This window comes from Tursiops truncatus, chromosome 3, assembly GCF_011762595.2.
Source record: "Tursiops truncatus isolate mTurTru1 chromosome 3, mTurTru1.mat.Y, whole genome shotgun sequence".
NCBI classification, from domain to species: domain Eukaryota; kingdom Metazoa; phylum Chordata; class Mammalia; order Artiodactyla; family Delphinidae; genus Tursiops; species Tursiops truncatus.
In genome coordinates, this window is record NC_047036.1 from 64125534 (window position 1) to 64140048 (window position 14515).

Here is a 14515-nt window from a genome sequence, read left to right on the forward strand (position 1 = left end):
CCTATTTATTTTAAATGGGGAGGTAAGTGGACACTTGTGGGAATGAGCATGACAACAGTACCTCTTGGTCTTGCAGTTGTAACCCCCCTGCTGTTCCTTATCTGGGAATGTACCTGACAGACCTGGCGTTTATTGAAGAAGGAACACCAAACTTTACTGAGGAAGGCCTCGTCAATTTCTCCAAGATGAGAATGGTAGGTGAGAATTTCATACAATCAGGCTGTCTCAGTGACATCAGTGGCTTACAGAGAAGAGGCGACATCATGGAAGGTCACTGCTTTTTATGCTCGAGGTGAAGAGGTGGTGGACACTGGTGGTGGACACCTGATGTTGGCTGATTCAGGAGGTTTTCGCAGGTCCATTTCAGCTTGCAGTCTGGACAAAGAGGGTAGGGAATAAAGCTCTAGGGATGACTTTCTAGGACTGACCAGTGCTAGACAGGTGCTGAGGCTTCTTGCTGGACAGCTGGGTTCTAAGCACCAAGTTAGAAGCAAGGAGCCCATGGACACTAGCACCCAGGGCTTGCCACTCCTGAACCTGAGGCCGCCCCATGCCAGCTGTTTCCCTGATGGTGAATTCAGTATTTCCTTGCTGTTAGCATTTTGTGTGGCTCATTAAAGGACAAGAAAGCCCTGGGGCCTGGAGCATGATGGGACAGGGCTCCAGATACCTCACTGGAGGAAGGGACTGACTTCTCTGGGACGGGCTTCCAGAAGAATGTGCTGCAGCACAGGGGCAGTACTTAGGCTTTGCTCTTGTTGTTTCTCTGTCAGATATCACACATCATCAGAGAGATACGCCAGTTCCAGCAGACTTCCTATCGAATAGACCATCAGCCAAAGGTAATATTGTGTGGTTGTAAGAGAATTTAATGAAGAAAAAAGTGGAAATTAATTCATTGGAAAGAGCAGTAGAGTAGATCAATAATACCGAAAGCTGACTCAAAGAAAAGACCAGTAAAACAGACAAACCTTTGGTAACTCTGAGTAAGAAAAACAAGAAAGAAAGCAAAAAGAATATCAATTCATCATCAAATTCTATCTGTTTTACATCCTGTATTTCTTGTGAAGCTGGAACCACCCCTGGTCCAAACTACCAATATCTGTTACCTGGTCTACAGAATGCAAATCCATTCTGCAAATTTACAGCCAGATAGAACTCTCTGGAACACACAGTGGAAGTTGTTTGCTTTATTGGCTTCCCTTTGCTCTTAGGATAAGGAAAGAAAAAAATCTTGATATGTCCAAAAAGTCTTGCATTATGTGGTCCCTACTCATCTTTCAAGATTCATATCACGTCTTATACCCCCTTCCTCTCTCCATCCCAACCATAACTGGCCTTTATTACCTCTTTCTTTCTTTACTTTTGTTCCTTCCTTCCTCCCTCCCTCCCTTCTTTCCTTCTTTTCTTTTCATTTTTTAGTAGACGTTATTTTTTAGAATCATCTTAGCTTTACAGAAAAATTGAGAAGGTGAGACAGAAGATTCCCATATAACTCACAGCCAATTATCCCTATTAGTCATGGAACCTGACATACTTATTATGAAACTCATAAGGAAGCTTTAATAGGCCAAAAAAAAATAAGGACTTTTTGAAAAATAGGAAGAGTAAGGGAGAGCTTACCCTACCAGATACAGACACTAAAACTGTACTGAATAAAACAGGACTATATTGGCACAGGAATACAAACTCAATGGAGCAGGATAAAGTCCAGATGCAGATTTTGTCTATATGAAAATCTAATATGGGATAGAGGAGACGTTTAAAGAAAGCGCCAGAAAGAAACTGACCATTGTATAAATGGAATAGGAATTTCGGCTCTCTGTCTTATACCATTCACAAAAATAAATTCCAGATGAATTCACTACTTAAATATTAAAAAATATTAAATTATTTAAATAAAATATAGGACAAAATTTCATGACCTTTGGGTTTGAAAGACCCTAAACACAGAATGCAAAATCTGTAAAAGACAAGCTTGATAAAGTTTTTGCTGAATCAAAATCTAAAACTTCTATATGACAAAGGGCAATTGTTTAAAAAGTCAAAATACAAGCAGTAGACTAGGAGACAATGTTTGTAACATGTGAAACAAAGAGACAGAATAAAAGTATTCCTATAAATCTATAAGAAAAGCATAAACAACTCAATAGGAAAATTGGCAAAGCTATAAGCAGGTAACTCACAGAAGAAGAAACAAATAAATATTTGGAAAATGTTCAACTTCATTAATAAGAAAAAATGCAGATTATGAAGCATCATTATCAGCTATCAGAAAGACAAATTTTTAAAATATTGATAACAGCAAACATTAGTTAGGGTATGGGATAACAGGTGCTCTTATGTACTATAGGTACAACAGTTTTGGAGGTCATTTTATATTACGTCTTAAAATTAAAAATTGATATACCAAGTAACTGGAGTTCTTATACACTGCTGGTGAGGGTAACACGGTACAACCTCTTTGGAAAAACTGTGTCATTTGGAGGTTTCTTGAAATGTTAAATATGCATCTACCTTATGACCCAGGTATTTATCCAAGAGGGAAGTGAAAACATGCCCATTAAAAGTCTTGTATAAAATGTTTATAGCATTTCTTAATAATAGCCAAAAATTGGAAACAGCCCAGGTGTCCATAAATAGATGAATGGATAAACAAATTGTGGAACATCTATACATTGGACCCACTACTCAGCAATGGAAGAGGACAAACCACTGAAACACACCACAATATAGATGAATCTCAAAACATTATGCTGAGTGAAAGAAGCCAGACACAAGAGAGTACATACCGTGTGATTCCATTTACGTGAAGTTCTAGAGCAGACAGAACATGTGGTGGTAGAAATCTGAGCAGCGATTGCTTCTGGCAGCAGGTCAATTGGGAAGCTGCATGAGGGAACTTTCTGGGCTGATGGAGTTATTCTCTAGCATGCTATATATGTAAGTTACATGGGTGTTTACATTTGTCAAAACTAATCAAGCTATTAATTTTACTTATGTCTGTTATATCTCAGTAAAGATAAAGAAATATTTTCATGGAGCTACCCCATGTTCCAACATGTTCATCTCCATATCCTTTCCTTTCATTTCATTTCCAGTGTCTAGAGGACCATTCACATGTGAGCACTAGGAAACATGCTAACAAGGACTTCACTGTCACTTTGTGTCGTAGTGAAACACTGACAGCCACCAAACACCCATCGATATGACATCATTAAATAAACTCTGATAAGTCACACTGTTAATGGTGCACAGCACTTAGAGCTCTTTGTACTGACATGGGGAGCTCTCCACGACTTCTAGTTTGACAAAAGCAGAATAAAATGTATCGTTTTGATACCACTTATAAGGGGAAAAAATGATTTCTGTTAAGTGCATGGTAATGTCTAGAAAGACACAGAAAAATGTCTGGGAGAATACAAGCCAACTGATAACAGTGGCAATTCTTGAGGGCAGTGCCTGGGGGTGGGAGTTGACAGAGGACTAGAGATGTGTGATTTTTTTTTTTATAGTAAGAATATATTCATAATTTTTTTAGTTACCTAAAGTATTTCAATGCTTAGGAGAAAACGTTGAATTGTGTCGGGTTCCATCCAGAAAATGTACATACTGGTGTTGTGACAAAACTCAAAGTGGGGATTCCCCTTTTTTCTCCAGGTCACTCAGTACTTGCTTGACAAAGCCCTCATCATAGATGAAGATACACTGTATGAGCTGTCTCTAAAAATTGAACCTCGGCTCCCAGCTTGACGATCCAGCCTTGCCCTGAGTCGGTGGAATTTTCGTGGAAAGCAGAAGGGACAGAACTGTGCATGCCACGCCTCCCACAGTGCAGGGAGGACGGGGGTGATGGAGACGAAGCCAGTCTCCTTTGTCCCCCGAAGATGATGGAACCAAACGGGAATTCTGTCTCCAGCCAGGGGAGCCCAGTTGGTTGGAGTGGAAGACAGATGCTTCAGACTTGGGTGGGAAGGTGAAGAGATTGATATTTGGTAAAGCTGAGGGCACATTTGCATGAGGGAATATAAGACGGGAGGTGCTGGTAGCCATTTTAATGAAGCAGGTAAGAAGGGGAATTTGAAACTCTGCTGCATATTCTATTAGAACTCGGGGACGAGGGTCCATAGAAAAGGCTTGTGATGTTTCGCTGGCACTTTACTGGCCCGGTGCACCTCCCAGTCTTCTCCTAGGGTTTAACTGCTTCTGTTACATTTCCTTTGTTACAGGCTTCCAGAAGAGCCGAGGCTGCCTCTGTAGGGATGGGCCGACACATAAGCAATTTCAGTCCTCAGCATGTGCATGGTCCTCAGTGCATCATAAATATTTATATTGGAGGAATGGCATGTTCTGAAACTGCTCTTTCAGTCTTTAGGCAACAGGACAGGGAAGACAGGTTGAAAGTCAAGTGGATTTGTATGTAACATTTCCATAATTAAAAACTCAGTAGCCGTGCCCCTGCGGAGCCCAGCCAGTGGCTCTCTTGAGGTGGAGGAGTGGGGGACTTCTTCCTGAGGCTGTGGAGACCAGGAAGCCAATGCCCTTGGAGAGACAGGTGCAGGCTTTGCAAAACGATGCCCACGCACCTCACCGGCAAAACTGTGGAATACGACAAAAGGCCACAAAGTGCTACAGGGAAGAGTGGGTTTCAATGCTAAGTGAAAAGATATACTTAAAAATCATCTCTGCACCTTGCTGTGCTTGTTTTCTTCCCTCCCCCCCCCCCCGCCGCCCCCCACCATTGGTAATGTGGGAATCTATTCTGATTTACACAAACCATTTTTAGCCTCACTATGAACGTTGATTGTATTTTTTTTTTTAAAAAGCTGTTTAGTGGGATTTTCTTTTTAAAACCCACCCTTCCGTGTGCTGTTGGTAGACGGTTCTTCCTCAGTCTTTAAATTTTGAGACATTTCTGAGTGAAAATATTATAAGTATATGGGAAATGGACCCAACCACTCAACAGCCCTTGTGTCAGGAAACCAAATGCAGGGGTTAGTCCTCCTACCCTAGGCTGGGAAAGCAACCTTGCTTCTCCCAGGATTGTTGGTTGTTGAAGAAATAGGGCTATCTCATGTTTACCTCCCTCTTCTCTTCTCAGGGAGACCTCTGCTTTCAAAGAAGAGAAAAGATATAGAGTTATTGTTACCTGAGCCTATGGCATCTGGCAGGCATGAAGCATATTGATGCAGACAATGAAAAAAAAATTGACCTGGCTGCTTTCTCTCTTTCTTTGCACTTTAATTATGTTGTTAGAGCTGACAGCTGACTAATAAATTCACCTTGCTGACTCATAAGACCCAGGGAACTGATAATGTCCCACAGAGGTGGAGAATGTACATTTTTCCTGCATGGTAAGGGCCATGTCTGTACATAACTATATAGTGAAATATCAAGTAAGTAAAAGAAAATACTTATCATATTTGAAGACCATTCCAAAAATATTTTCAATAGCTCATATTAGCCAACAGGATAGCACTAAACCCAAGGAGGGTGACTTATGGATGCTTTATTTTTCTTTTTTTAAAAAAAGTTGCTTGTTTTTTCTCTTTAATTTCAAATAAGAGGTTGATGCATCTTGATGCATGATAAGAAGCATGGGTTGTTTGGATCCTAACAACGCATAACTTACCATTTGTTTCTCAATGTTCAGAAACAGAGTTTGAACTAATATATGTCAATTGCACCAAGCACCTCAAAGTCTTGCAAAAGAATAAGAAAGTCAAGGTGAACTTTCTTGGTGCAAAAACATAGTTTTGAAGGTGAACTAAAATCAGGACAAATCAGTGAAAGGACCACACACATAGTAGTTTCAGGCAGAGCAACATGCAGAAAGGTTGATGCATCGGACTCTGCCCTTAGAATCCCCAAAGTCTTCCAGAAGGGAGGGTGTGGTTCTGTGGGCACTGTCCCTGGAAGTTTGGACCCTTAATTCTCTGACCCAAATGTTGCAGAGGCAATGCAGCCATTCTTTTTTTTTTTTTTTTTTTTGCGGTACGCGGGCCTCTCACTGTTGTGGCCTCTCCCGTTGCGGAGCACAGGCTCCGGACGCGCAGACTCAGCGGCCATGGCTCACGGGCCCAGCCGCTCCGCGGCATGTGGGATCTTCCCGGACCGGGGCACGAACCCGTGTCGGCCTGCATCGGCAGGCGGACTCTCAACCACTGCGCCACCAGGGAAGCCCGCAGCCATTCTTATTAGAGAAAAATAGGAACTAGAGGAATTTCCAAATACTTCTCCCCTTTTGGCATACAGGTTTTCCTCAATAGTGACCCAAAGCTTTCAGGCCTATTTTCTGCAGAATGTTGGAAGCGCCCCCCAGTGGTCAACTTTGGGCACTGTCAGTAGTCTATGCTGACCTTTTGCATTTTATTGAGAGTCACACACCCCTCCTTCTGCTTCGTAGAGTCTGAAGCCTTGCTGGAGCTGCAAGAGAGAGAACTCCACCTCCAAGGGAGTTGCTTTTGATGACCTCCACTATTTGGGGGCCAGCTGGGAGAGGAAAGTGCATTTTTCAATTTGGTCACATTTAAAATCCCCAAGAGCAATTTGTGGTTTCTTTTTGATTGTTTAAAGCACCCATCCTCTTCTGCCTTGCAAGCTTTGTGTGACTGTTGGAGCGTGCACCCCTGGCTGTGTCTGCTTATATTCTATTATATGAGACCCATTTCTATGAGTAGATGGGAGGTCAGCCCCTAACAGCCAAGTAGGGAACACATATTCTTGCAAAATGAACCCAGAAAGTCAGAAGTAAAATCCAGTTTCTTGCTTTCAGATGAATACCCACATTTTGTACTGTCAATGAAATTATCTTGGGGATTTTAGGAGATGCCTTTGGTTATTAACTAAGACATCCAGTTTTGCTACAGGGACAAATCTCTTACATAAGCCAATATATTACACAGATTTAGGAATGAAGTAGAATGTTGTCGCTTTTCCTTAGTGATTCTCTGAAGGAATTTAAACAGGGAATTTTAAACAACTGTTGCAGTATTTTCAACTGGCTTTGACACCAAGTCCCCACTACTGTTTGCTAAATTTCAGTACAGATACTGAATACCTTTGCAGAGAAAACTCCCTTATGTTCCAGTTTGGAGTGTGGGTGATGATGGACCCGCCCCTCGTTTTTTTTTCTCACAGTGCTATAACAGACAAGACCATGGGTCAGCAATGATTGGGCCACTTTTAAATTCTTAACTAAAAAGAGTAATGCAATAGAGGGGTTGTTCCTAATAAAATTAACTTTTATTTTTAAAAAAAGGATTTTATTTACCTTTTCTTTTCAAAGTTTTATTTTATTCCCCCTGGATGGGAAAAAAAGAAGAAAAAAACCTTTCCCTTCACTTTATAAGATTTTTTAAAAACCAGCCTGTGAAGTTTATCATTTTTACTGCTGTTGAAATGGTATAAAAGATAACATATTATTTATGGCTAAAGGATAGAGCTAGGCTAATGTCCACAGCCAGAAGGAATAAGTGAATAGGATTCATTTTCATTTCAGAAAGACAACAGATTGTAGCTTTAAATAATGACTTGATTACAGACACCACTGTGTGAATCCTGGTAATAAGACTTGAGTCAATGAAATCTAATCAGAGTGTCATTTCTCCATGTCTGTCAGTGACTTAAAATTAAGGCAGGGCAGAGCTAAAGTAGAAAACAACCATTTTGTTGTAGGTATAAACACACGAATGATTCAGAAAATTATTCATCTTGGCTACCACACCACATGACGTTAATATTAGGGTTGATTTGATTGTACTTGATCTCACTTGCTCAAGAAAAATAATAGTTCATCAATAAATGATGTTGAACCACTGTCTTTGACACCACCGTTGAGTTTTCCATGGAAAGGCAGTCGTGAAAGAGCACTGGACTAGGCATCCTAGCCCTGAGTCCTAGGCTCAGATCTACATCTAAAGCCTTAGGCCAGTGCTGAAACCTCTCTGATCCTCAGTTTCTTCATCTGTGAAATGGAGCTAATAGTGATTCCTGTGCTGCCTACCTCACAGGGCTGTCATGAGGACAAAATGGATTAGACTGTAAACCGTAAAGTGCTGTCCAAATGTGAGGTAACTTGATTACCATCCTCATCTCTCTTCTGCAGAGGATTTAAGTGTATTTCTTTGTGATTTGTATGTGTGTGTGATGGACAAACCCATGTGTTACTTTGAGAATTATATTGTTTGTGTCCAGTTGCTTTGCAAATCTATGGACATTTGTGACTCCGCCAGAGGGGTTTGTGCTGTGGCCTAACACTTGCCGGGTGAGGTGTGGGTTATGCCTGTATGCAAATTAAACTTTGCCTTTCTCGAATTCTCCAAAATCTCCTTAGTCTCTTCATTTGATTCTTTTAGTATTTTTCTATCTTGTCTCTTTCGTCACAATGGGCTCCTTCAGATATTCTTTTGTTACGCTTCTGAAGTTCGGTGGGGGAAAAGGTTTAGAGGAAGCCATGCTGCAGGTACCAAAATATTAGCGAATTTGGAGGACCTCAAATAAATATTAAGGGTCATCTAGTTCCACTGTCTTTCCAGGGCTTACGTCTTTCCTGTGCCATCGTCAACCCAGGTTTGACCGCCTCCAGGCACAGAAATCATTACTGTCCAAACAGCTCTGTTCACCTAATGGCAGCTGACAAACAGGCTGTGGAGAGAAAAGGTGCTGAGGCCTGGCCCAGCCGTCACTGGCTCCAACCCTGGATGAGCCCCTGAGCCATCTAGAATTACTGCAATAGTTACGTGGAATAAAACATATGAAAATACTTAAACTTTTTTCAAGTAGATGAAGTTGTCCTAACATTTAGAGCTGAAGGAAACGTGACACAGCTGTTGAGCACAAGAGAGAACTGAGGAAAGGAAGAATGTAGGTCCCTCCTGTCCCATTGGTTTCCTTTTCCATTTCTGAAATGAGCAATCAGCCTGGTGGGGATTCAGGAACCCAGGTTCCTTTCCTCTTGTTACTTGGTCATTCCTTACGGCATCGCCCTTGCCTACTGGTCAAATCTGTGTCCTGCTAAATCCAGGCTCCAGCTGGATTCGGGAACAGAAAAGAGAATAAGCCCACGACAGGAGATCTCCTTTAGAGCAAGTGATAGGGCAGTTAAACACTTCACTTCTATTCCTGTCCCTATGGCAAGACCAAGCCACATGGCCACCCTGGCCACTAGGTGTGGAAAGAGCCTTCACCCTCTGAAGGGAGTTGGCAGTGATAAGAAAGGAGTACGTGTCATATGACAGAGATCACATCTGAAGGATTTTCGGAAATCTGGAATTTCTGTTGAGTCACCTGTGGAGGCTACCATCCCATCACACCACATTTATCGTAAGCATGAGGATGACTAGGCCCCCAAAAGAAGATACCACACCCCTTTTCTCGATAAGATCCCAACGTCTCTTCTGACCTTACTTACTAACTTATGTAAAATTACACTGTAAAAGATGAGGGGTTGAGGTAAGGTGTGGGAGGTGGGGGGAGGCTAAATGTCCATTAGTAAGGAATTGGGAAAAAAGAAAGATGGCAACTGCCATCCTATAAATTCTACACCTCCGTGCTCTTCAAAAACCTCACCGTCCTCTGGGTCTGGGATCTGGGCTATTTCAGGCTCACTGGATTTATTTCATCTGATGCCTGAACTGCCATGAAACAGCGAAATAGCGAAACAGCAGCTGGTGAGCCCCACAGACCTCTAGCTTGCTGCCTGTTCTGCCAGGGGAGCCGGAGGGACCATGGTCCATTAGGACAGAATGTGCACACTGAGAACTCAACTCTTCAGAGGAACAGTTTGGTTGGTCCCAATCTGCAATTGTTTAATGAAAGAACATAGGAGAGCCTAGAAAATATCTGAGTATATCATATGCAGAAAGGGTATCACTTTGTAAAAATTTCAATTCATTGTAAGCTAGGTTATAATGATGGCATATATATTAACTGAGGTAAGACCAATACACAGTAAAGTGCTAGAATCTTAAGTGTACAGCTTGAGGAATTTTTACATGTGTGTACCCCCATACAACCGCTCCCAAATCAGGAAACTTTCCAACCCCAGAAGGCCCTCTCATGCACTCTCCCAGTCAGTACCCCCATGCAAAGGTAAAATATTCGTTTTTTGCTTTGGGTCATATTTAAAAGAGGTGGAGACTCTGAAAGAGAACCTCTCTAGGTGGGAGGTTATTCCTGGGCTCCATCATCCCCTCTGTACATGGATTGGGTCCTGAGAAGGAAGGGAAAGGAATCAGCTGGTGATATGCACGTGGCCATAGAAGCTGGGTACGTGACCATCACCAGAGGCCTGGGCAGCTCCCTCTGAAATACAGGGCTGCAGTCCAAGGTCCTGGGGGGTCATTGCTATTTACAGTCAACCTTTCTGGTTTGTGGTGTATGTTCCAAGGAGGGCTATTTTTAAGCAGGGCGATGGCCTGCAGGACCTTCTGGGTAGTAAATTAAGCTGGTGTGGATATAAAGCGAGATTGTCTAGCAATCTACTTCAGATGGCCTGATCTAGAAGAGACAGGTGATTGTCCCTGAATCCAGGCCCCAGACAACGAGCTGGAAGAGGATGTCCTGGTCCCTGGTTCAGAGCATGATTAAAAACTGGAGAGAGGGAGCTTTACACGTCTTCCTTAGCTTGGAGGGGAGAGGGGAGAGGGGAGAGGGAAAAGGGGAGGGCCCCGGGAAGAAGGGACCATCCTCCACAGCTAACCGGGGCCCCAGGGATGGGCTCTTAAAGGAAGATAGGTACAAATTCCCTAACAGGTGCAGCAGTTTCCAGACGGTCCTTCCACCCCGAGGCCGGGGCCGGCAGACCTGAGCAGCCAGTCAGCTGGGCTGCGGGACCAGGAACCCCTCGCAGAGTTCGGGGAGAGGCAGCCTCCAGCACCGGATTTAGGGGAGGGAAACGTTTCAGAGAAAGGGCAGATTCTAGAAAACGGCGGAAGAGTCGGAGTCCGGCCTTCAAGGGCAAGGCTCGGGGACCAAGTGCGTCCCGAGGCCTCAGACGGGATTGGCCGAGACGGGCCCCGCCCTGCCCCTCCCGGCCCCGCCCCGCCCGGGAGCCCTTTCAAGGCCGGGCCCCCGCCCCTCCCCTTACAGTCCCGGGCTGTTCGCGAGAGGCAGGACGTGGGAGACTCCCGACTCCAAGGTCAGTGAGGCAGTGAAACTCGGCTTTATTCCTCCAAAGTGGGGTTACTGCTAGAGCCAGGGTGGGGCCTTGTGAGTAGCGGACCCAGGGCTGTAGGCCGGAACCTGGGCACTGCTCCTGTGTGAAGACTTCATGGTAACTCTCTAAAGAAGCCGGCAGAGCGTCTGTCCTTGGCTGAGCCATCCTGCGCCCAGGCGCAGGTGGCCATTCCGTGGGACAGCTGCGCTCGAGGTGCTGGAACCGTGTCAGCACCCTGCTTGCGGTGCCTGTTTTTCATAGTGAATCAGGACTTTTTCTTGATGGAAAAAAAGAAAAAAATCTAAATGCCACTGAATTGGGAACTTTAGCCTTCAACTTCCTTTCCCTTGTAATTTGTAGAAACTAGTTCATTAGTTTTGAGAATGGTTTCCCTCAGCAGCATCAAAAGAGGTGCAAATCAGTGACTTGGGGTAAGCTAACTTAAAAATGAACATTCTGGAGCCCTGGAAAGGAGCTAATTACTGATTGGGCCAGTAGCTAGACCTGATTTAAATTGGTTAATGTTATTGCTAGAGATTGATTTTTTTTTTTTTTTTTTTTTTTTTTTTTTTTTTTTTTTGCGGTACGCAGGCCTCTCACTGTTGTGGCCTCTCCCGTTGCGGAGCACAGGCTCCGGACGCGCAGGCTCGGCGGCCATGGCTCACGGGCCTAGACGCTTCGCGGCATGCGGGATCTTCCCGGACTGGGGCACGAACCCACGTCCCCTGCATCGGCAGGCGGACTCTCAACCACTGCGCCACCAGGGAAGCCCCTAGAGATTGATTTTTTTTTTCCTTTTATTAGCATTTTGAGATTGATTTTTGAAATCACTAACCCATTAATAATGAGCCAAGGAACTGTTTTCCCTCCACTGGAGGTAAAGATGCTGTAGAATTGACCTACGTGTATTTCATCTCTGGCAAAGGACTGTTCTTTGCTTGCTTGCTTGGGTTACTGTCAGCCCTGTTCCTGTCCCTTGAGTGGGTGACATCTCTGCCTTCGAATACTCTGCTGGGTGTGGAGAGTGACATTCACCAGAACAAGGCAAAACCCTTCGGCCCTCCTCCGCGCTGCCCTTTAGACCTTCCCTTGAGCATTGCCCTGTCTCTGACCCACACAGGGTCAGGTGAAATCACCAGAGGTGGCAGTTCATGGCCTCATGACAAGGCTACGCTAGTTCACCTGGTGGGCTGTTTCCAGAAGTGCCACTTTTCCTATCTGCAGCTATCATGCTTCCTCTGTTTCTGAGCTAGTGTCCTTGGTCTGTTCTCTCTGTGCTCATGGAGAAGAACATGACCCCCACCAGAACTTGGCAAAGGGGCTTCCTGAGCCTCCCAAGCAGGCTCTTACAGGATATCTGGGCGTTATTAGGCTGTGTGAGCACTCCACTTCCTCTTCTGCTTTTGTAGACACCTTTCCCAAAACCCCAGCCTTTAGAGCTAACCCTTCTGTGGGTTAAGGCACTGTTCCAGCAAAGGGCACCAGCGTCACATGCACCCATGTCACCCACTCGAGGGACAGGAACAGGGCTGACAGTAAGCCAAGCAAGCAAGCAAAGAACAGTCCTTTGCCAGAGATGGAACACACGTAGGTCAATTCTACAGCATCTTTACCTCCAGTGGGGGGAAAACAGTTCCTTAGCTCATTATTAATGGGTAAGTGATTTCAAAAGTCAATCGCTAGCAATAACATTAACCAGTTTAAATCAGGTCTAGCTACTGGGCCAATCAGTAATTAGCTCTGCCAGCTTCATGACCAAATCTTAGCCTTAGACAGTGGGCCAGAGGCCAGGTCAGTTTTCCTAAAGGGCTGGATGAGGCAAGTACAGGAAATGTGGGGTGAGGGTGAGATAAGGAATGGAGAGTCCTGGGTGTTCAGAGGCAAGAGGAGGATTGCTTCTGAGACACACTTTGCCCCTGGCTCAGAGGCACTGGGTTTCCATCTCTGCCACAGCTTAGAGAAGGAGCCATTTGTCTTCCCAGAGGGAATCACGTGGGACCCTGCGTCAGCATTCTGGGAGTTCCTGCCCCTGAGCCAGGAATCCCACAGGGAGCCTGTCTGAAGGTGACTGCTGGAGGTCACACCCATTCCTGCCTGGGAAGCCACAAGGGCTCCTTTCCTTGGGCAGGAAGGAGGGTCCCACTCCTTTACAGCATTTCAAAGGACTAGATGGTTCCTAGCTTCCTACTTTCTTGTAAACAACTTACCCTTGAGAGGCGAACCCGGTCATGGTTGTATGTCTTCATCACCAGGAGGCCTAGGAAAGACCTCTGTTTTGCAGGGAAGGACCATAAAGCCCTCTGCTTATGACTTTCTACTTGTTGAATGGAACAGGAATGCCCAAGGGTGCCTCTTAGGGTACCAGTATAGCCGGTGGTGGCGAAGTAACTTGAACTCTTTGCTCCCTTAGAACTGGGAAGGAAAGCCATTCTCTGCTGGCCACGAATGGCATCATAAGAATTTGTTCAGAGTGTTCTGTGGAGCTGGTCCAACCCCAAGGACATCTTCTGTTTTGGGGTGTCTCTCTGGAGGGAAAGCTGACACGTGGTCCTCCCCCAGTCTTCCTTTGCCCTCCAAGGAACTCAAACACATGGACGCCATTTACAGCTGGACCAAAAATAACTCTGAGTCAGCAGAATGGTACCTATGGCACCTCCATCCAGGATACTCAGGACGACCAGGAGGCTCAGAATTGAGGCCATGACAGAACCTAAGGCCTCCACATCTTAGGATGTCACAGAACCAGACAAAACCCTTAAACCAGGACCCAGACTCCCAGTATGCCTGCCTGAGACAGAGATATAGAGCTCTTGGGCACAGTGACAAAGGGGCTTAATGTGGTGGTTCTTGTGTTTTAGTGGAGAGGGCAAGTGTAGGAATACCACAACACTGTTGCTTTTGGCTGTGATCTTGCACCCCGTACTGAAATCTCCCTGGCTTGGAGCCCAGCAGTTCTGCCAGGTTTTAGCCCTATTGCTGTAAACAGTTATTTTCAAATCAAGAGTCATGAGGTATTCCAAGTTAGGGAAGCTGAGGCAGACAGCTTCTATGGGGTGAGGGCTAGAGACTACCTCCCTCCTCACCCCTGCAAGCCCTACTTCTGGAGGAGAGAGGAGAGAGGAGGGGAGGAGAGAGAAGAAAAGTCCATGCCCCGTCTCCTCAAGAGAAAGGCAGGCTGGCGCAGCAGCCCCTGCATGGCTGACAGGCGCTTCGGGCACCTGGCGTCAGAGTGGAGAGGGTGAAGGAGCACCTGGGATCTGGGCCACTTCAGCAGAAGCCTGAGGACGGGAAAGAGAGCAGGCTTATAACATCTGGGACTCTGGGGGAGTCACATGCCCCGAGGTGATGGTCCTGTGT

At 45.1% G+C, this 14515-nt stretch overlaps 2 protein-coding genes across 8 annotated transcripts in view; both read left to right on the forward strand.

The window, feature by feature from the left end:
* Positions 1-7133, forward strand: part of RASGRF2 (Ras protein specific guanine nucleotide releasing factor 2) — a 233180-nt gene extending 226047 nt beyond the window's left edge. For 6 of the 7 annotated variants that reach the window (XM_073802262.1, XM_073802259.1, XM_073802257.1 and 3 more), the window contains 3 exons: positions 77-194; positions 774-842; positions 3661-7133. In XM_073802262.1, coding sequence (XP_073658363.1) covers positions 77-194; positions 774-842; positions 3661-3753 — 280 coding nt within the window. In that variant the 3' untranslated portion in view covers positions 3754-7133. The remainder of the gene's footprint in view (positions 1-76; positions 195-773; positions 843-3660) is intronic. The other variant, XR_012330743.1, reaches the window with a different exon arrangement.
* A 3877-nt stretch (positions 7134-11010) lies between these two features.
* Positions 11011-14515, forward strand: part of CKMT2 (creatine kinase, mitochondrial 2) — a 28062-nt gene continuing 24557 nt past the window's right edge. Inside the window, exon 1 of the mRNA XM_019929748.3 lies at positions 11011-11140. The gene's annotated coding sequence lies outside the window, so the exon portion shown is untranslated. The remainder of the gene's footprint in view (positions 11141-14515) is intronic.